Raw genomic sequence first — 23,392 nt, 5'->3', positions numbered from 1 at the left:
AATAAGAGAATCAGAATAAATAAAACTTGCTGCTACTTGTATATAAATCATACTCTTAGTTAATCAAAAATCACCTCAGCCCGTTGTGTAAAAGCAATAGGGCTTTTACACAACGGACTGAGGTGACAGATAATACTTGCTGCAATTCATATATAAAGCCCACTTTCAGCTCTTCAAAAAAGGCTCTCTTCATATAGGCTACATATATTGAAATATTGTCTGAGAACCACTGAAGACCCACTACGAAAAAAAAATTTTGATACCCCACTGTTTAAGCCGTATATTACCACCGATTGCTTCGGTTCAGTTGGCCTGCATGGACTTCAATCAGCTATAAAGCCTCCCATATTTCAAAGGCATTGTTACAAATTTGTTTATAAACTCACCATGAGCTTCTGGACGTATATTAAGGCTCAATAGCCTTCAGCTCGTCTAAAATACTATATAATTCAGCTTATCTTTAAAGGGTCCGCTGTCTTCGCTACAAAGACTGCCTAGCCTCAGCACACATATAGAGACTAACTAACAGGCCTTCAGCTCCTCTGTAATTACCAAAGGTTCTATAAAGACTTTCTGAGCAAAGGCTACCTGGCCTTCATCTATAAAGACTACATTGGTTTCAACTCGCGTATAAAAACTTCCTGGCCAGCCTGTCTATAAAGACTTTTTGAGCTTCAGCTCGCCTATAAAGACCACCTGGCCGTAAGCTCGCCTGTAAAGACTCCCTGGCCTCCCTAGCCTTCAACTCGCGTATAAAAACTACTTGGCCTTCAGCACGTATGTAAAGAAACTCTGGTCTTTAGAATATCTATACAGATTAACCCAGCTTCAGCTGGTCTATAAAGACTATCTGACGGAGTCAATAAAGACTCCCTGAGCTTTAGCTCGTCTATAAAGGGTCACTCAACTTGTCTAAAAACATTCGATTCGTATATAAATATATAACTAATGATCTGGCTAATGATCTCACCTATAAATACTCTCTGATCTTCTGACTCCCTTCAATTCGTCTATGAAGACTCCATGTTATTCTATACAGACTGTCTAGCCTTCAACTCACCTATAAAGACTACCTATACTTCTGCTTGTCCATAAAGAATCCCTAGCCCTTTCCTCATCTATAAAGAACCTGTGGTCTTCAGCTCGTCTATAAAGACTTCCAAGCGTTACATTCTATGTAAAAATATAGGTCTTCAGCTCGTCTATAAAGGCTCTCTGGTGTTGAGATTGTATATAAAGAATCCCTGTCTTTCAGTTCGCTTATGAAGGCTTTATAGCCTTCAGCTCGCCTATAGGACACTTTCAGCTATTCTATGAAAACCATCTGATCATCTATACAGGCTCACTGTCCTTCAGGTCATCTATGAAGGTGTTCTGGCTCTTCTATAAAGATACCTTGGTATTCAGCTCGCCTGGTCTTATAGTTTATAAAAACCAGAGATGGTCCGTCAGAAACAGTGACGTAAATGACATAAATTTTCGACGTATATTACACACGTCAGAAACGTCGGAAACCCACCCAAAAACATTAAGTTTTTGACAAAATACCTATTTCCATTAATGAATTTGGAAATTACGTATGCTTTACTGAAATCCATATAAAATTTCAAAATTTTTTTTTTCCAAAAAGTTTAGAATCTTGTATTAGTTCCAGTAAGGAACAGACTGATATATGTAAAAATAATATGTATTTTTGAAAATAACGGTATATGGTAATAATATTCGAATAAATGACGTTTTCTACATTTATTACATTTTATACAGGTATATGACGATTTCGACGTTTACACCTTTTTGACAGTCGAAAACCTAAAAATTCGTCATACGGACCATCCCTGATAAAAACTCTGTAGTCTTCATCTCGCACATAGAGACTCCCTGACCTCAAGCTCGTCGTTAAAGATCCCCTGGTGTATAAAGATTCCCTGACCTTCATCACGTCTAAAAATACTATTTAATTCAGCTTCGCTATAAAGACTCCCATGCCTTCACTTCGTCTACAAAGACTCTCTGACCTTCAGTTCGTCTATAAGGACTGCCTAACCTTCAACTCACCTATAAAGATTCCCTGTACTTCCGTAATTAATTAATTATTAATAATTAAAAATTAATAATTATTAATAAGTGATTATTAAAAATGAATAATTACTTATTAATAAGTGATTATGAATAATTAAAAATTATAAATTAATAAATAATTATTAATAATTACAATTTTTAAATTAATAAATATTAATAATTATTTATATTATTAATTAATATATATTAATTTATTTTACTATTTATTATATATAATTAATTAATTTAAATAATGTAATTAACGATTAATAATTAATCATTAATTCTTAATTCAAATTAATAATTAATACCTAATAAATAATAATAGAAAGTTAATATAATAAAAATTAAAAAATTATTATTAATAATTAAAAAATAAATATTAATAAAAATTATGATTAATAATTAGTAAATAATAATTACTACTTAATTTATAATTAATAATTTTGTAAATTTAAATTAACTATCTTATTTATTATCAGCCATATCCTTTGTAGTTTTATACTCTGCACACATGTCTAAATTATTCTATTTTTAAATTGTATATTTTTATTATTTCAAATTTAACGGTCATTTATAAAAAATATCCCGACATGCGCATTGGATCCAATTCATTTACAACTATTCTTCCTTGAACTTCATTGATGACATTTAGCACACTTCATTGCTTTCCACAGAAATTCCAAACTTAGAACTCAAGCCTGCGCACTGCTAACGCCTTAAACATAAATGTCAAATGTCACCTGAGGTCGTTTTACTAGCTCTTGGTGTTTTTTGGTACTTCCACCCTTAAGGACAAATGTCAGAACAAAATAAAACACCACAAAAAACAACAATTTGTAAATGTCAAATGGAATAACCACCCCCCATACGGAGAGTGTAGGCCTCCCAAAAGCTTTTTCGAAGTAACTGAAAAGCTTTGCAGAACCCCTTTTGCTAATATGAAAACTTTTATGGGAGCAAGAAATTTTCATCATTCAGTGTAGAATTTTCCGATAACTCATACGTGGTGATACGTAACCAAAAAGCGAAATAAAACTGTGGCAAATTATTAGAAAAAAGTGAAAAAATTAAAATATAACTGAGCAAAATAAATTACAAAACAATCATTTAATGATTATAAATTAATTACGAAAATTTCAATTCAATTAATTATTAACTAAAAAAGAGAGACGTAAGTTTTGGATTTGATTTTTGAGGAGAAGATAAAAAAATTTAATGGAATTTTGCCAAGAAGAAAAAAAGAAGGACTTTTCAAGGAATTTGTATTTTTTTTTCTTTTTGCCTTGAAAAGAAATTTTCCCTTTTTTGGGAAGTAATTCAATGGGGAAAAATTTGCATTTGCTTAGTAATTTCAATTCATGCTGTATTGAGTGTTAATAATTGAATTGAAAATTCTTTGCTTTTAGAATTAAATCGATTTTTCCCTTTAACCAAAAAAAAAAGATTTTTTTTCATATGTGTCTGTGTGTGTGTTTCAGTAAAGGAATATAGATTTTCCTGTATCTGCTGTATCGTTCATCGCCGTCGTTGTTGTAGTCTTCGTCGCCGTCATTGTAGAGCAAAAAGAGGAAAGAAAGAGAGGAAGAAGAAGTGCGTGAGTGTGCTTTTTTCGTAATTTGCTAGTCTTCCATTCACGCTCATTCGTTCGTAATTCTTTATTGCTTTTTATTGTGTTTCTACTTTTCGAAGTAGCGGTATTATTATGATTATATTTTTTGTTGTTCTCGTTGTTTTTGCTCTCTGTGACACACATAATAACTGAGCCGAACGACGAACAATAACAGCAGATAACAGTAGTTTGTAACGGTGTGGTGGTGGTGGTAGTTCGTGTTGCCTGTCAAACACATGTTTGAAGTAATGCGGAAACCAACGACCATTCAGCCAACCATCGAACCAACCTCCACCATCATGTGTGGTGAATTCTACAGTGAATCTATTATCTTCTATGAAAATCCCTTGTCTTAGAAGTTCCGAAAGACGAAGACGAAATTGTCTGTGTGTGTGGGAAAGGGAGGAAAGTGGTTTGCATGCCCCTTATAAGCGTATTTATGGTTTGTATTTATTGGCACTGATGATGAAGATGTTGGCATGGGTGAGTTGTCTAAAAATAGCAGAAAATCCAAAAAAGACCCTGAAAACTTCCTTACGCATTACATGTACATAGAATGTCCTCCAAGGCTATGTGTGTGTATTTTATTTGAAGCCTTCATAATCCTGACATAATTTTGTTCCCTGTAGATAAAAAAATCAATTTCATCACCACTCCTCCCACATAAATTTTAAATATTCATTCATTGAATAATAATTTTAAAATGTATTTATATTCTTCTAATCCTCCGTTTAGACCGTTTTTCGATGTCTCCCCAATTAGAGAATGCTTAAGTTACCCAAAGGTCTAAAAAAGAAAAAGAAGAAGTCCAAAAAGGATCAAGAACTTTTCACCGAAGAAGAACTAGCAGAGTATAAACGCCAACTAAAGGCCAAGCAGGAGGCTGCTGCTGCTAAATCCGATGCCGGTGAATCCGATGCAGCATCAGATGTTGAAGGTTTAGCAACAACAGCTACAACATCCAATACTGCTTCGACCTCTGAGTTAGCGCACGCGAACGCTCAATCTGCCAGTCACAACGAAGAGTCATCAAACGGTTCTCAGGCGGCTGCAACAACAACTACCAGCACAGCGGAGGACGACGAATGGGCGAAGTTTAAAGCGCTCACCTCGAAAGTTGATACTGTACTCCATAAGACCCAAGACGAGCTAGATCACATCAAAAAGGAATCCTTCTATCAGCGTCTGCCTTCGGCGGCTGAAAAGAAACGACTCGAAGAAGAGGAGGCAGCCCGACGTGAGGCTGAACGTTTAGAGGAGGAGAAACGTAAGGCAGCCGAACTAGAAGCCCAGCGTGATAAGTTAGCTGAGGCTGTAGTAGAGCTATCCGAGTCGGAGGACGAAGACGACGCCGAAGTTGATGATATTTTCGTTACCGAATACGTTGATGCCATAACCAGTGGTGAAATCCAACTAGCCGTTGTTCCCGATTCACCAGTTTTAGATTTTGACGACGGTCCCGATCCCTTTGATACTGCCTACGCCGAGAAAGTCATAGTTGGTGCTGATAAGGCCAAGGGTAACAAGAAATTGGTAAGCCTTGGGGCTGCCGTTGAGGTCCTTTCGGGACGTGTAGAACGTGAAAAAGCCCTTGAACTAGCCAAACCAAAGCGCAAACTACGCAAGGGCATCAAAAATCTTTTACTCAGCGATTCAGTTGATCTAGCCGATGCGGATGAAGAGGATCTCATTGCACCAGAACCACAAATAAATCTATTAGATGAATTGGTCAATGATGTGCCAGATGCTCCCATTGATCTAAGTGTTTCGCTGCATTTGAATTTTATACAACCCAAGAAGCCACCATCTGAGGAGGAAGAAGAAGAACCAGAACCAGCCCTACCCGATTTATCGGAGTTCGACACACTCAAGGATCCAGAGGATGATGAGTTTGCTGAATTAGCCGCCGAGTCATTGAATAAAAAAGAAGAAGTTAAGGTTATCAAAGAAATACCCCTGCCACAGGCAGAGGTCCTTACCGAATTAGCTGCAGCCGATTGGGCTGAATTTGAAAAATTACCCGAAGAGGAAGAGAGTGGTAACTAACTATCCCATAATTTATTCTTTCAAATCAATAATCGGCTCCCCCTTTTCTTTTAGGTAAACCCAAGCGACCACCACCACCAAATCTACCACCCGGTGTGGTCTTCATTAGTGACGACGAGGAGGAGGATAACCAAGACGACGATCCCTTCAATACCAATTACGCCGAAGTTGTAATCAAGAAAACCACTGTACTTGAAGAAGACGACGAATTTGATCCAAGGGCCGAAGAAAAGGCTGCACCACCCGAGAGGCCCTCACCGCCATCGGTGATAACTAAAATACTCTCTGAAAAGGCAGAGGTTGATCCATTTGATACCTCTGTTGTGGGAGTGATAATTCAAGCTTCTAAGACCACATTAAAGCAATCGTTAAGTGATCCCGATTTTGATCCCAGGGCGGACGAAGAGCCAGCCCCAGCACCTGTAGCCGCAGCCAACAAGGCACCACCCCCAAGGCCACCACCAGTTGTACAGCCTTCGACAGAAGAGGAATTCGATCCAGTGCGTCGTAAGTCTTCGCTGAGTCTTACCCTCAAGAACAAAGCAGTTGGTTTCTTGGTACCAAATCCCGATCTATTGGGTGCCGCAGAGGGTGCTAGCAATAACAAGAAACCGCTAACACCTTACTACGCACCCAGTGAGGCAGGATTCAGTGACAGCCAGTTAGAGGATCCTTTCGATACCTCATACGTACCCGAAGCCAAACCAACTGAGGTTGAATTGAAACATTTGGAACACGATTTGTTATCGAATCCCACACTAAAGCATAGCATTTCCGATCCAGATTTTGATCCACGTGCACCACCCACACCAGTACCTGCTGAAGATTTGTTGGCTGTCAAGGAAGATATTGCCATAAAGGTCTTGACTCCGGCCCAGGAAAGTAAAGATTTACCAGACGATTCGGCTGCGGAATTTGTGGATCCATTCGATACATCCATTGCAGCTGATATTAGACCCGGTCAAACCGAACTTAAACTATTGGAAAGTGAATTACTACCCCAGAGAGAGGCGGAAATAACCACAGGAGTTCTCGATACACAAACGGACGCCCAAGAATTGGGTTTGGGCGATAAGGTTTTAACACCTCAACTGCCGCACAAAAATATCGTGGTAGCTGAGGATATTGATCCTTTCGATACCTCAATTGCTGAAAATCTACAACCAGGAGAAACTGAAATTAAACTATTAGAAAACGAGCTCATTGAGCATTAAGAAACACATACAGACAAAAACAAATAGTCAGCAACACACACATACACGTGCGTAAAACTTAACCAACAAACATGGCGAATCCCTTTTTAATGGACGATGATTTGGGGGGTATGGATGACCCCACCGTCAATCCATTTCTCATACAATCGGGCGGTGCCGATACCGCCAACGATGACAACCCCTTTGGCTCCGAATCGGCCGTCAATCCATTTGCCTTTGGCGACGATGGTGATGCCGAAGCAGACGCCCAAGTGGCCGACATCGATCCGGCAATGAGCTTTTTTGGCACCACCATTGAAGCTGAAGATGATGTTCTAAGCATTAAATCCACAGCCGACGATGAGGAGGACTCAAAGCCCAAGGGTCCTCCACCCAGACCAGTGCCACCCCAAACACAAGAACTCATCACCACTGTATCTCATCAAATGGAGGAGGCCAGCTCTGAACTGTTGGGTCGTATACCGGCTACACGTTCACCCAGTCCTGTCTCAATGCGGGACTTACACTCACCTAGCCCCACACCAGACAGTGGTTTAGCCGACCTCCTTGATTGTTCGGACAGTGGTTCGTCGGCCAACACACAAGGTTTTGATGTTGATCTCATCGGTGCGGGAACAAATCCAGGCCTTGTCGACAATCCCTTTGGCATACCCACAGGCATTGGAAACCTGCAAGGCGCAGCCCCACAAGCCCCACCTGCCAAACAACAACCTCCCAGACCTCCACCACCCAGACCTGCTCCGCCACGACCAGCACCACCAAGTGTACCGGGTCAACATGGCCAACCAGGTCCACCACCCCGACCTACACCTCCAGCAGTATTAGCTCAAACAAATGATAATGCCGCACCAACATCGGAACCAGATGATCTCTTTATGTTTGATGCAGGGCCACCTGCCAAACCGCCAGCTCCCAAGACTAAAGAAGACATTTTGAGTCTGTTCGATAAACCAGCAGCTCAGCCAGCAGCCAAACCAGATCTTATGAGTGATGATTTAGTTTTAGATCCCACGGCAGCTGAACCAGAACCAACAGCCTCCCAAGAACCAAGTGATGAAACCGTAGATGATCCCATCTTCAATTCCGTGCTGACTCGGCCCGATGAAAGTACTCACAACATAACATCAGAGCCTCAATCGGCTCATCCACCACATGGAGCAAATAATCGCATTGCTCCGCAAGAACTAAGCAATAAACAGAGGGCTCCCACGCCCGACATAGAAATAACTACTGTTGAAGATTTACCGCGATCCGATGATGAAGAAGAACCGGAACCTCCAGCTCAAGAAAAACAAACAACCGAAGAACCAGAACCAGAGCCTGAGCCACAACCCAAAGTAGAACCACTGCGTGAAGTACCAGCTTTGGTTATTGAAACAGAACCAACTCCACCTGCCGATGATGAAGATGAGGATAAATCCATAGTACCTAAGAGTGGTGATTCCGATCAAAGCCCTCCCACGGAATCCGCATCCCATGTTGGTGGCGATTCTCCGGTAGAGGGTGCAATGTCCGACATTGCTGCCAGTGACATTACCGGTCATGAAAATATGATCGAAGATATGGATACCGGACTAGATTTTGCACCACCCAGTGGTACAGCATCAGCCAATCCCTTTGCCAGTCCCGATGCTGAAGAAGAAACATTCCCGTCAGCCGGTATGGTTACAAATATATTTGCTGCCGATGATACAGGTGTTGCTGAGAATATTTTCACCACTATGGCGGATACGATTGCGACATCGGCTGCTGAGAATATCTTCACCTCAATGGCTGATACAGCTACCGTTAGTGTAGCGGAGAATATATTCACCTCAATGACTGATACAGCAGCGGTGGCTGAGAATATTTTCACCTCAATGGCAGATACCACAGCGGCTGAGAATATTTTCACTTCAATGGCTGATGAAACGATTGCCTACAGCACAGCTGCAAATATATTTACCTCAATGGCGGACACCGTGACCACTACGGCTGCTGAGAATATTTTCACTTCAATGGCTGATACAGCGCCAGTACCCGCAGCTGCCATAAATATATTCTCTGCTGATCCAGAACCAGAGGTCGACACAGCTCAATCGGCATATGGTACGAACATATTTGCTGAACCCGATGAATTTGATGCCTTCGCTGCGAAATTTGAGTCGGTGAAAAAGGATAACATTAGTATTCTGGATGGTTTCGGTGGTGGTAGTGGCGTCAGTGGAGGTTCGGGAGCTGTTACACCGACCGTTGATGGTGAGTATGTTTATGAAGATTGTTTGTATTTTCCGATTTTTTTTATTAATTTAACTTTTTAATTGTGAAGTGAAGCATATTAAATTTATAATTCCGTTTGCAACACCTCGAACTACTCACCTGAGACCCCATAATGCATTTACATATATTCTGCATCAGAATAAAATTCTGTAACAATTTAGGCATGTCTGTCTGTTGAAATCTTGATAGATCTCGAAATATTTAATATAGAGCTTTGACATTTGTCATTCACATTACCATAATTCCTAGGATATTTTATGTCGAAGCAGACGCCCAAGTGGCTGACTTCGACCCGGCAATGAGCTTTTTTGGCGAAGAGGAGGACTCAAAGTCCAAGGGTCCTCCACCCAGACCAGTGCCACCCCAAACACAAGAACTCATCTCCACTGAATTGTTAGGTCGTATACCGGCTACATTACAGCAACTTTGGTCACGCTGTTCAACAAAAGTGGCTGCATGCGGTTACCAAAAAATTATCAATATTCGGGGTAATCCCATAAAATCGAAATCCATATTTTGGGGATTGTGAGTACGTTTTTCAATTGAATTGGTACTAATTTGATATTGGTTTCTTGTTGGGTTTCAAATCTTCCTATCAAAAATTACTAATCGTGGTCCACTTTTGTATTCCGGGATCTAGCCCCCCTTAGATCCCAAATTCGGTATCATTTTTTTCAAGATTTTTTTTTCAATTTTTTATCGATCATCCTCATAAAAAGTAGAATAGAAAAACCAAAATCTTATCTGAATATTTTCAGCATGGGGAGATAGTGCTTTTGGTACACCCAAATCTGGTGTCGATGCTTTTGGTGACTCTGCGGATGGTTTCGGCGCTGAAGATGATGAATTCTATGCGATGAAAGCACCAGTACGCTCCGACTCGGTGGAATCTGTTGAAAAAGATTTCAATGTGGTTATAAGACCCAAAACCGAAGGTGCCAGTGCTGTGGCTCCCCAATTGGCACCACCTCCGCCAACACGTGCCGCCCCAGCAGGACAATATGATGACACCTCAGCGGCTGTTAATCCCTTCGAAGATTCCGGCTTCCCGGCTCCAGGTGAAGTAGATCCATCGCTCAAACGCACAGATTCCCAAGATACACCACAGACACCACTCTTCGATGAAGACGTTTCCCAACCCCTAGAAGATTTCCCACGTCTACACTATGTGGGACCCGGTTGGGAAATGCAATTGCGTCAGCCAAATAAGAAAAAGATAACGGGTCAGCGATTTTGGAAGAAAATCTTTGTGCGTTTGGTTATACAAAACGATGTACCCGTTGTTCAGCTGCTCAATACCGCCAATGATAAGCAACCATTCCAAGAGCTGCCGTTACAGCCCTCATATTCCGTGTCGGAAATTGGCGCCCAACAGTATGATCAGTTTGGTAAGATTTTCACCATGAAATTGCAATATATATTCTATAAGGAGAGACCTGGTGTAAGGCCGGGTCAGGTGACCAAGGCGGAGAGGATTACGAATAAGCTAACGAAATTTGCACAATATGCTATTGCGGGAGATTACGAGGGTGTCAAGGAGTTTGGTAGTGATCTCAAGAAATTGGGTCTGCCCGTTGAACATGCACCACAATCATCACAGCTCTTCAAGGTCGGTTCCATGAACTATGAAGATATGAAGCAGTTTTCCATATGCATTGAGGAGGCCTTATTTCGTTTGCCAGCCCTAAGAGAAAGGGCCCTGACTTATAAAATGGAGGAGGTTCAGGTGACGGCGGTCGATGAAATCGTGGTGGAACAGGACATTGATGGAAAAATTGTCAAGCAAATTGCCCGAGTTCGTGTGTTCTTTTTGGCTTTCCTAACAGGTAAGGGGGAGGGTGGACAATTTTATAATACCCTTCACCACACTGTGGTACAGGGTATTATGTCTTTGTGCATATGTTTGTAACAGGCAAAAGGAATCGAGATAGACCCATAGTTCCTTTTGAGAATATGCATAGAATTACTTTCTGAGTCGATTTACGTATGTCCGTCTGTCTGTCCGTCCGTCTGTCCGTCCATGTATTTTTGATTTACGCATGTCTGTCTGTCCGTCCATGTATTTTTGTGAACAAAGTACAGGGCGCATTTATGATCCGATTTGGATGAAATTTGACATAGGTCACTTATTTGGCCCAAGGACGAACCCTATTGAAATTGTGAAAAATCGGTTCAGATTTAGATATAACTCCCATATATATTTTCGTCCGATTTAAGGTAAATGGTGCACCAAAGTCCCTATATATCGTTCGATTTGCACGAAATTTGGCACAACGTACTGAATTGAGCTTAGAGTGATGTCTGCCAAGTTTCGTGAAAATCGGTCCAGATTTAGATATAGCTCCCATATATATTTTCGTCCGATTTTATGTAAATGGTCCACCAAAGTCCCTAAATATCTTTCGATTTGCACGAAATTTGGTCCGTGAAAATCGGTCCAGATTTAGATATAGCTCCCATATATAGTTTCGTCCGATTTTCACATTTCGATAAATATCACATAATTTAGTTCATCCAATTTCATGTTAATTGTTCTGTTTAATAAACCCATAGTGGTGAAGGGTATAATATAGTCGGCCCCGTCCGACTTTACTACTTTCCTTACTGGTTTTATTTAGAAGAGGGCGAGAGATTTATATATCGCTTATTTTAAAGGCATGCCCATGATTGAGTTGGGTGTCAATGATATGTGGCGTCAAGGCAAAGAAGTGGTGGGTCGCCATGACATCATACCCGTGGCCACTGAGGAATGGATTCGACTGGAGGCAGTGGAGTTCCATAGTGTCGTCGATCAGGAAGAATATGAAAAATCTAGACTTATAAGGTATGTTGCGATTTGGTTTGGACTTCAATATTTTTTTAATTTATAAAAAATCTCTTCCCACAGATTCCAACCCCCTGATGCAAATTACATTGAATTGCTGCGCTTCCGTGTAAGACCGCCTAAAAATCGTGAACTTCCTCTACAACTTAAGGCCCAATGGATTGTTACCGGCAACAAGGTGGAATTGCGAGCCGATATTCTGGTGCCCGGTTTTACATCACGTAAACTGGGTCAAATCCCCTGTGAAGATGTATCGGTTCGGTTTCCCATACCCGAATGTTGGATATATTTATTCCGTGTAGAAAAACATTTTAGGTAAGTTGGTGGAGGTGTTCTTCCACAAGAGTTTTTTCGAAGTTTGGGGTTTTTGTAAGTTTTCAAGGGTTCCGCGGGGTCATTACTAATATTCAAAGCACAATTGTGTGCAGTTTTTTTCAAATATTTCAGCACATTTTTTGTAAAGAAAGCAAAAGTGTTAGGTGTTCAGTGTTAAACAAACTTTTCAAATTTTCACATTTTTTTCACTCTCTCAAAAAACAAACTCTTTTTCCTTAATTTATTTTTTTTAATTTTCCTTTCCCCTTTACAAACTTGAAACACAATTTTCAAATTTTTACAACACATTTTCCTCATTAACACAACAATTTTGTTAACCACAATTTACAATAATAATGAAAACAACAACACCACCATTCAATATCAATAACAACCTTACCTGGGAAAATGCCATCAATTTAAATATCTTCAATTTTTCTCGTCCTTTGCTTAGTATTTCAACATCATCATGGCCAAATATGAATCCAAGGTAATTTTTTTCTACGTTTCGTTTTTTTGTCTCGTGCAGTCTGAAAACGAAAAGAAAGTAGGACTGTTCTAATTTTTTTAATTAATTGTTAATCACTATTCTAACAAATATTGGAAGTACTAATTAATTTAATTTTTTATAAAAATTAGGTTTTGAGAATTTGTATTAACTAATTGGGGCCGATATTAATTTGTTTTTGTTGTATAATGAAATTTAATTTGAAAAAAATATCGGCGAATAATTTAATGGAGTAATAATATGAATATTATATAAAACCCTTTTCCTAAACCCTCCCCAAAACATTGTTAATCTATAGAGATTTACAAAAAAATTATCCCAACCCTGTTTTCGTCTGCACTTACCTAAAGTGGTTAGAGAAAAGCACCGTAAGAAATAGACAATTGGATTTATATATACATATATATGTGTATAATAGAGATATACGTAATATGGTACAAGTTCAAACAGTATTTATGTTCGGCCAGGCCGAACTTGTTATAGCATCAACCATGTGCTCTGCATTTAAAATGCCTTAAATCGGTTGGAAATTTTTTTGGGGGATATTACATTGTGTGCTAGCAGGTCGTTCAAGCTATGAAAATGTTATGTTCCAAATTACAGACACTCAGGTGTAAAACTAGGCTAGGAATTTCAATATACCGAAATTAAGGCGTGACTTTTTAGTGGAGGTAATCCAAAATATGATCCTATATCGAACACTTCCACTCCCCAAGAACCAGAGAACAAAATTGCAGTCACCTCTTAAAAAATTAAATGGGGGCTTCGTTAAAACATGGTTTTATTTCGAACATTTTTTGCAAATATGATTCTTTTTATCGAATATCATGAAATGGTAAATTGCAGTCACTTCGTTAGGTGAACAGAACTAAAATATTCAAAGATGTTTATCGCCAACAAAAATTCTGGTATTCTAAATTAAATTGTGACTAAATTATATGTGCCGAGGCCTTTTTATGGGGGTTAGACCGAAACATAAATTGCTAATATTCATTTTCGATATATGCCAGTCTCCAAACGCCACTTACCAAATTCCCTAAGAGTAATAGCAATCTCTATACAAAGATTTAAAGCTCCATTTTAAATAATATGATCTCAACAGTGATATCCACAGAATTGTATCAGGCATCCATAAAGGCAAAATGTATTTGTTCAAGTTTTTTTTGGTATTATGTCTTTAATTAAATCGTGAAATCGACAAATTGTTCTGAAGTTCTGAATGACTAGCTATTAGGAACCAAATGTACTACTCACTGCTGTGGGCTCATAGAATATTATAATGAGCCCAAAGTTTGTAAACTGTGATGATTTTGAATTACAGGCAAATAGGGGGAGATACCGTGGCTATTTGTGGATAGCCACCTGTAAAAATATTAATATATACGATCACTCGAGTCCATAGCATTGTTATAAATTACACACAAAAGTTTTAGAGTATTGCTAAATATCGACTGATCACCCTCAGAATAGTCACGCTTAATTGTCTTTCCTGGTGTAAGATTTTGTAGTGTCATAATTCTCATATCATAATCACAATTCTTAATTATGGCCTGAGCTTTTATTACAATTTGCATCTGGGACCAATCATTGGTGATGTTACAACATAACTGTGTGAGTATAAAAACTTTTTGTCTATACCCAACGTGTCGCGAAGTAGCTTCAAATTTTGGAAAGCTACTTAAGGAAATAATTCAATAAAATTTCAGAAAATAAGATATTATATTATGCTCGAACCTAATTCCATTGAAATCGGCGAAAATGTTGACAATATCCATTTTCGTCAAATCCGCTTAATTGAAAGAGGCCGAATTCATCGAGTTAGTTTCAATTATTCGGGTTCTCAATAATGCGAAGTCCGGGTAATTGATATATGCTTCATTTTGCCGAAGTTCAATAAATCTGTTATTGAAATGCCAGGACTAAATTCAGATTTTTTGAAATATTTGGAAATATATATCGAATAATTCCCAGATCTATTGATCTATAATAATCGAAAATATTCGGCCTATATGTCTACAATTGTGGTGTCTATTAATGGTGGATAACTTTAACAATATGCCCAAAATACCGAAATTTAGGGGTACCTAGAGGTATGGCCCAATTTTGCCCACTGGCAAACAAAATGTTTTAAAGCTTAAATTTGAAACTCAGCGAATAAATATATTTTTTGCATTACACATGTTATGATCTGATTATGGAGGACACATATATAAAAAAATAATAATAATGATGGGGCCGACCATTTGATACCACGAAAATCTAACTTTCCTCTTCACCGACTAGAGGTCAAAAAATATTCCAGATTCCCTTCACCGTGGGTTTTATTGTGATGTTCGGCTTTTAATTGTGGCCACTTCATCCCAATATTATTATCTGATCATCACCGAAAATTATAGGCGTTGTCCTTGACCATACTCATGGATACTCATGGAAATTTTCAAAGCGATCAGCGCTATATTTTCGCCTTTTGGGGGTGGTAATGAATTACTAAATAATATGTGAACACGTAAACACCTATAAATATTTACGTGTAACTCCCACATCCGAGTACATGCGACAATATAATTGGTATCATTTTTCACACAAAAGTCAGGGTCTATTTGACCCGCTAAATATTGACCGATCTTTATCAAAACAGGCGTGCTTATCCTTTGGCCCGATCTCCTTCTCTATGTAAAAATTCACGATGTTTGAGCCATAATTGCGGCCTCTGGAGCCAACGGAAAATCAGACAAAAATAAAGTTTTTGGTCCATTTCATCCCCTAAATATTAACCGATTTTTACCAAAAACAATAGGCCAGAACCTACCCTACATGCAAAATTTCGTGAAGATTGGTCCATAACTGTGACCTGTGTCGTGCTTACAAATAATAATGGACAGACGGACGGACACACATGTCTAGATCGACTCAGCTAGTCGAGATATGACGATCGGTATACCTAAAGGTGGGTCTAGGATCCCACGGCGTTACAAACTCTTGGGGCTGCACAAAGCTATAATACCCTGACAGCATAGTTGTGTAGGGTATAAAAATCAATTTTTTGGTGAATTTATGTGCTTTTCAATATGTATTTGAGTGCAAAAATATGTACAGTAACAACATGTGTATACATACCAAATTATTTAAATAGCTTCGTATTCGAAATGTACGAGTTGTACCCTCCAAATTATTTTTTATTCTTGTAAAAAATAACCTAATGTATAATTAAAGAAGATGTTTCGTCGATATTGCATTTGCTTTTCTTGATATTGGACTTTTATTTTTCAGAAAGAAGGTAGTATATCTCCCGAATGCAAGGATGTAGCCACGTCAAATTTTGTTCATATCCTATTTAGGATAGATTCATTAAACCCTTGCACAGAAAATATTTCCATAGCCACGGAAAAAATTTGGGCCATAAAGGGTTGTATAAGGTCTACAAGGTAAATTAGACAAAAATGACACTATCCGCCAACTAACCCACCTAAGACGTATGAGTGGAAAATACTAGACCTATAAGAAGTCCAATCTAGAAACGCTCTTTAAATCTAAATTCTACAAATTCTAAAGCGTACAACAGGCCTTTCAGTGGCTTAAGTGCATATCATATTATTGGATATGTGGTGGCATAAACCACCCCTATTTTCAACTTAACCTAATATTTGATATCCACCGAGAAACCAAAATACAAAATTAAAATCAATTCGATTGAAAAATGTGTACATATCGAATGTTGTGGGGTACCGGGGGGAGGCTTTATCAAAAATTTGACCGATATATTACATTTTCAATACCATAAATCTGTAAATTGAACAACAGAAGTCGAATCATTTTGCAGCTTACAAATTTGTTGATCTTACTCGAAAGAGCTGCTTTGCAATCCGTGTAATTCATCCACCGTACATCCCTGAGGTGGCATCACAAGACTTATCTTTATTCCCGAATATCAAAAAAGCTTTATTTTCGTTGTGTTCAAAAAATATAAATAGTTCCGACAATTGGTTTGAGCGCATGAAAAATGTAATACGTCGAACTGGATAACATTCTTGAATTTTAGGTGATGAATCATGGTATAATAATAGAAGGTAACAGCAAGTGTTCTTGTACAAAAAACGATACAACAACCACATGGAAATTTGTTGTTGTAAGTTATACTAGTGTCAACTCATTTGACAGAAGAATGTAAACTAACAAACAAATTATCATCAAATTATTTTTATTTTGAAAATTGAATATTTTCGAATCCTCAAAATAAAAATTGAAAAACATGAATGAAAATCTATCAAATTTATATTTCTATCGCTTCCACATCTTTCCTTTAATTGAGCCATTGCCATATATATGTGTAACACATATGACAATGCTGGGAATAGCGAGTAATTCCTTCAAGAAAGATTTGCTTCCTCAAACTTTCCCAGCAGGCAGATTGAGTAAATTGAATACGGGAGCACATTAATAAAGAACAATTTCAAATTGTATGCGTTCCCAATTTTCCTGTTGGGTGATTTTTAAAAACATAATTTGTCAAATTCATATTGACACTAGTATTACGTTGGAATCAAATCAGCTGGGATTTGCTGTTACCTTTTATAATTGTACCATGGTGATGAATATTTCCTTTTTCATTATTAGGTCAGAAATATACATAGCAGCCTTCGTATTCTTAATCAAAAGAAATTTCCAATGCATTTAAACTATGCCCGCCGGCATATTTTTTTTGTAATTACCCACATTTTCGGTGGGATCGATATAGAATGCTATAATTTTATACAGGTTGCTGTTTGTAGATAGGTCATGTTTGAAGATGGCTTTCATTTTACCACGTCTAATTAACCGGTCATGACAAAAAACAATAGGCCAGAACCCAGAGAACATGCATGAGTGGACGATTGGTCCATAACTGTGGCCTGTATTGTGTTTACAAATTATGATTGACAGATAGACGGTCTGGTGGACAAACATACATATTTAGATCAACTCTGATAGTCGAGATATGACGATTCTACATAGAAAAAGGTGGATCTAGGATCAAAATTTCGCGGCGTTAGAAACTTTTGGGTATAGTTGTATAGGTTATAAAAACATCTCACCTGTCTGACTTCGACTCTATTGCCCTGGGTTTTATATTTAGCTAACTTTCAGCGAGTCAACTACAAAGTGAATATTATATTATCTCTAGGGATTCCACATAGCAAATAATTAATAATTTTCCATGCGTGAAGATATTTAATGTGTGTACATATTTAATGTCAGCAAATAAACCTTTCAATAAAACAAGCGAGGGTCGAGAAAAGTTGAATTAAACGTGTTTTTAACCTAAGTTGACTACATACGGTTTTTATAACAACTTAATGAAATAAAATACTAATTTTGAATTTTGTCTAACATAAACATAGAAACACTTAAATACGGTAGACTTAACAAAGAACTAATAAAATTACAAGAAATCTACTCTCTATTCCACTATCTCTATCCTATCAATCTGTAAAACAAGTAATATTGACATTAACATGTAAATAAAATGTTTTTTTTTTTTTGTTCGAAATGGAAAATGAATTCATACTAACAAATATATGAAAATAAATTAACTTATTTTGTAAATGAAAGTATATAATATATAAAATTGTATTAAAATTAGTTATTAAATGTAGTTTATTTTTAACAAAAATTTCTTAATATTAAAAAAAAACACTAAAATTTATTTTAAATTGAAACCCAAAATATTTAAATTATTAAAAAATACATTTGCCTGCATTTTAATTAATTCGTATTTTTTATAAATATTCTATAGTTATTTTGTATAGTTTTGTACATTTATAAAATTTACTCCATTGTAGATATGGTTCAGTGAAATCTGCCCACAGACGTACGGGTAAAATTAAAGGTATTGAGCGAATATTGGGTGCTGTCGATACACTGCAGGAATCATTAATCGAGGTGACATCGGGCCAGGCAAAATATGAACATCATCATAGAGCCATTGTATGGCGTTGCCCACGTTTGCCAAAGGAGGGACAAGGTGAGTTGAAAACAATTTTATTAAATTTCAATAATGTTTATAAATGCAAATCCGTGGAACATGTATATGATAATGTCAGAAAATTATTAATGACATATTAAAATTTCTTCTGTCATTAGAAGATCTTCTTAAAGGTTTCCTGTCTATTGAATGCTTTTTGTGGTCAGAATTTGTTTGACAATATTTCAGAAGACCTCCAAATTATTAAAGTCTTAATTCTAGTTCTTATAAAAAATGTCCTCTGGAATATTTCTGCCAATAAAAAGAGCTTCCGAAAGGTCTTCTGTCTATAAAATGCCTTTTGAAATACTTCCTGTAGAAGGATTTTGTAAGGTTTTTTGCCTGAGGAAATTTTCCGTAAGGCCTTTTGTCTAAAAGATTTCCCGTTGGATGTTTTGAAAGCCTTCTGTCTACAGAAGTTATTCTATAAAGTTTCCTGTCCAAATAATAACTTCTTGAAGGTCATCTGACTACAGACAACCGTTTGAAAAAGTAGTCAGTCTATAGAATTCAGACAGCAGACAGTCTAAAAGGCCGTCTGCCAATAAAATACCTTCTGAAAGTTCTTCCGTCTACAGAAGTTCTTCTGTAAGGAATTTTGGCTATAGAAGGCCTTCTTTGAGGTCACAGGGCTATAGACCTTCATTAATGCCTTTTTATGCCTTTTGTTATAGAAAATGCCTCTTGCTTATAGAATATGTATTACAGCCTATGTAATACATTTGTATGGTCCTCAAAAATATTCTTTCATTCTGTTGGACCTTGGAAAATATTCTTACCTTCTTTTGGTCTTTGAAAAAAAAAAATGCTTTCCTTATATTGGTCCTTGATGAAATGTTCATTTCTTCGGTTGGTCCTTGAAGAATTATTATCTTCTTCCGTTGGTCCTTAAAAAAATATTCTTCGCTTTTGTTGGTACTTGAAAAAATATTCCCTTATATTCCCTCGAAAAAATATTTTTCTTTCCTTCTGTTGGTCATTGAAAAAAATCTTTCCTTCTGTCCTTCTGTTTCCTTCTGTCCTTGAAGAAAAATTCTTTTTTCTGTTGGTCCTTGGAAAATGTTCTTTCCTTCTTTTGGTCTTTGAAAAAAATACTTTCCTTATATTGGTCCTTGAAGAAATGTTCATTTCTTCTGTTGGTCCTTGAAAAAATATTCTCTTCTTCCGTTGGTCCTTGAAAAAATATTCTTCTCTTTTGTTGGTCCTTGAAAAAATATTCCCTTATATTCCCTCGAAAAAATATTTTTCTTTCCTTCTGTTGGTCATTGAAAAAAATCTTTTCTTCTGTCCTTCTGTTTCCTTCTGTTATTATCTTCTGTTGGTCTTTGAAAAAATATTCTTTCCTTCTGGTGGTCTTTGAAAAAATATTCAATTATATTCCCTTGAAAAAATATTATTTAAAAAATCCACGCCTGCTAACGATCGTTGGAATAATATTCCTTAAAAATTCCGCACTTTGAAATGGTCCTTGAAAAAATATTATTCTTAAAATCCACTATTGTTGTTATTTTTGTTTTTATTATTTTCAGGTGCCTATACCACCCATCAATTGGTGTGCCGCATGGCCCTTACCTCATATGATCAAATACCCAGTGAATTGGCTCCATATGCCTTTGTGGAGTTTACAATGCCAGCAACTCAAGTCTCACATACAACAATACGTTCGGTAAGCGTACAAGAATCGGAATCGGATGAACCACCCGAGAAGTATGTGAGATATTTGGCCAGACATGAATACAAGTAAGTTTAAATTCAACAATTTTTAAAACAAACTTTTCAAATAAATATTTTTTCAATACAGAGTTGGCATTGAAACAACCCATGGTGAATCGACAAATGCCTATTTGGCCGCCACCAGGCCAATACGTGAGGAGCCGGCAGAAAAACCAGCAGCATCACCAGTACCGCCACCAAGTGACTCAGATTCGGATTCAAATTAGATTTAGAAATGTTGAATTTGAACATGAAAACGTAGACAAGTTTAATGGAACACAATGACAAACAAACATAAAACAATACCTACATACACAGTATTTTGTTGCTTATCAAATAAAAGTTATTTATTAGGAAGAAAAATTAAGAAATAAAATTAAAAGGGTCTTATAAATTTAAAACACAACTCTGTGTATTGAATCTAATTGAAATTCGATTCAATTCCCAGCATTGTGTTTTATGTGAATTTGATCCACAAAAAATAATTCCTCTATTCTCAAAAAAATAAAACACTGATATTTATATACATACCAAAAGAACATACATACATAAATATATACTCATATTCAAAAAATAAATATAAATCATTATTAAAAAAAACAAATACTAAATAAGAAATCGAAGGAAGTTAGGAAGGAAGGAAAAAAGGAATATACAACTGCTATAACGATCTTTATAAATTAAGCTTAAATATTGTTTAAACAAATAAAAACAACAAGAACAACAACCACAGTAAACAAACTAAAGTTCCAAGAAGAAAAACAAAAACAAATAATTAAAGAAAAAATAATTGTTAAATGTTTAAACAAAAATTAAAAACTAAATAAATAAAGAAATGAAAATATATATAATAACCCATAAACCACAAACTTTCTCCTGAATAAATTATTATTACTAAAGAAAAACAAATCTATATATATAAAAATAAATATGTTCACATATACACTCATATAGGAAATCATATATATATACATCTATTTTATTTTTATGTTTCATTACAAAAAACCCTGTTCACAATCCTTATAGATAATATTTATAAAAAAAAAACAACAATTTATAAACATACTATACATATATACATACATAAACATAAGCTAAAACATACACATACTTACTTAGTTGGACAATAACATTATTTAGAAATTTTACATACCTATGTATGTCACAATACGCAATAGTGAATATTTATGACATACATTTAGTAAAGGTTGAAATACATACATTCATAAATAATTGTTACAAAATAAATTACACATAACGTACATACATATTCAAACACACATCACATATATTGGAAATTATTGAGAGAGAGAGAAAATATATACTTATATTAATGTTATCAAAAAGGTTTAAATCGCATGTTTTTCTTTTGACTTCTACAAAGTATTTGGAAATTGTATTTGGTATATAGAAGTCATTTTGAAATTTATTCTGTGTATTGTCCACTGCTTTGCGAAAAGTCTTCAAAATACTGTCTATGAATGACTTTCCTTTTGTTGGTCCTTGTAATGGTCCTTGAAAAATAATCTTTAAAGTCCACGCCTTGTAATGTTCATTGAAACATATTCTTTAAAAAATCCACACCTTTTAATGGTCTGCCTTCTGACACGTTTTCAAAGCGTTTAAAGACTTTATATTGTCTTATTTTCCTTTGACTTCTGGGAGTTGTATTCGGTCGCCTGAGGGTTATTCCTTGAAGAAGTACAAATTATATAATTTATATGTCCGAAGAGCCATGTTTATTCGTTGCCCAAATCTCACTCTTCGTGAAGTTCAGGTTATAAATGTGACCACTACAGAGACAAAAAAATAAAGTTATGGGTCAATTTCATCCAATGAATAACCGATCATTTTCAAAAAGTTTAGTTATCGACTTTGGCCAGTACGGAACATTAGACCATAACAGCGATCTGTACTTTGATACAAAACTTTTGACACAAAACAAAATCGATCCGGCTAATCAAGATAAATATGGAGGCCACAGAATAGTCACAGAATAGTTGTGAACTACCATGTTTCAAAACCAAACCTTCTGGTAGCAAATAGTTTACGATCGTAAACTATCGATAGAAATTATTTATATATTATTGTGGTGTCCCCGACGAGCATTTCAGGGTATTCAAAATTTACAGTTTAAATATGACCACCATAAAAAGTCACTAGAAGTATGGTCTGAGGAAGGAAATGTGAGTTTTTCTGGTCGATTGAAACAATTGAAATAAAGAATTGTACGGTCTATGTACAATTCTTTGGCAGGAACTTATGAAACCTGACGCCATTGTAAACACTTTTGGCCAAGTTCAGTCTTCCTTCTCGAGCGTATTTGCATTCGTGTGATTAAACTATCCAAGTTATAACCCTAAAGCCTTCATTCTTCACCAGTTACGACCAACTGGAATTTGTAAATTTAGATTATTTGAAAATTATACTTCTCAGTTGGATTATAATCCACGAGGATCTTGACGAGAATTGGGAAAACTATCAGCCTAGAAATTGAGGAAGGAATTGCTCATATTTGTCCTTCCAAAAATGTGGGCTTTTCAGGTGGATTGGAACTCATATAGACCCTACAATTCTTTGTCAACAACTTATGACGGCCTGACGGCCTTGTAATCACTTTTGGTCTAATCCAGAATTTCTTCTCGATCATACTTCCATTGGGTTGATTGAAACATCCACGTCCAAAACCCCAAAGTCTTCAATCGTCATCAGTTGTGATCAACTGGAATTTACAAAATTAAATAACCTCAGTTGGATCCGAGACCATGAGGTACTTCCCGAGAAATTTGAAAAATATAGAATATGTCAGGATTTATGGACATTGAACTTCTGTGTTAGAATT

At 36.6% G+C, this 23,392-nt stretch overlaps 2 protein-coding genes across 2 annotated transcripts; both read left to right on the top strand.

Moving 5' to 3' along the window:
• The first annotated feature begins 4,370 nt into the window (after positions 1 to 4,370).
• Positions 4,371 to 6,930, top strand: LOC133322662 (protein stoned-A). Its single transcript, XM_061531627.1, has 2 exons — positions 4,371 to 5,708; positions 5,771 to 6,930. The coding sequence occupies exons 1-2, from the start codon at positions 4,436 to 4,438 to the stop codon at positions 6,928 to 6,930; spliced, it is 2,433 nt and encodes an 810-aa protein (XP_061387611.1). The 5' UTR covers positions 4,371 to 4,435.
• A 71-nt stretch (positions 6,931 to 7,001) lies between these two features.
• On the top strand, positions 7,002 to 20,782 carry LOC133322664 (protein stoned-B). The gene is made up of 8 exons (XM_061531629.1): positions 7,002 to 8,671; positions 8,939 to 9,168; positions 9,948 to 11,015; positions 11,845 to 12,013; positions 12,077 to 12,328; positions 18,656 to 18,837; positions 20,367 to 20,577; positions 20,639 to 20,782. Exons 1-8 carry the CDS (start codon positions 7,002 to 7,004, stop codon positions 20,775 to 20,777), a joined length of 3,921 nt encoding a protein of 1,306 aa, XP_061387613.1. The 3' UTR covers positions 20,778 to 20,782.
• Positions 20,783 to 23,392: the final 2,610 nt, after the last annotated feature.

The sequence above is a fragment of the Musca vetustissima genome, unplaced genomic scaffold (assembly GCF_032173495.1).
Source record: "Musca vetustissima isolate MV318-11 ecotype Yass unplaced genomic scaffold, APGP_CSIRO_Mvet_v1 utg34209, whole genome shotgun sequence".
NCBI classification, from domain to species: Eukaryota; Metazoa; Arthropoda; class Insecta; order Diptera; family Muscidae; genus Musca; species Musca vetustissima.
The sequence above is the reverse complement of the archived record's forward strand: the minus strand, read 5'-3'. Positions and strand labels throughout refer to the sequence as shown.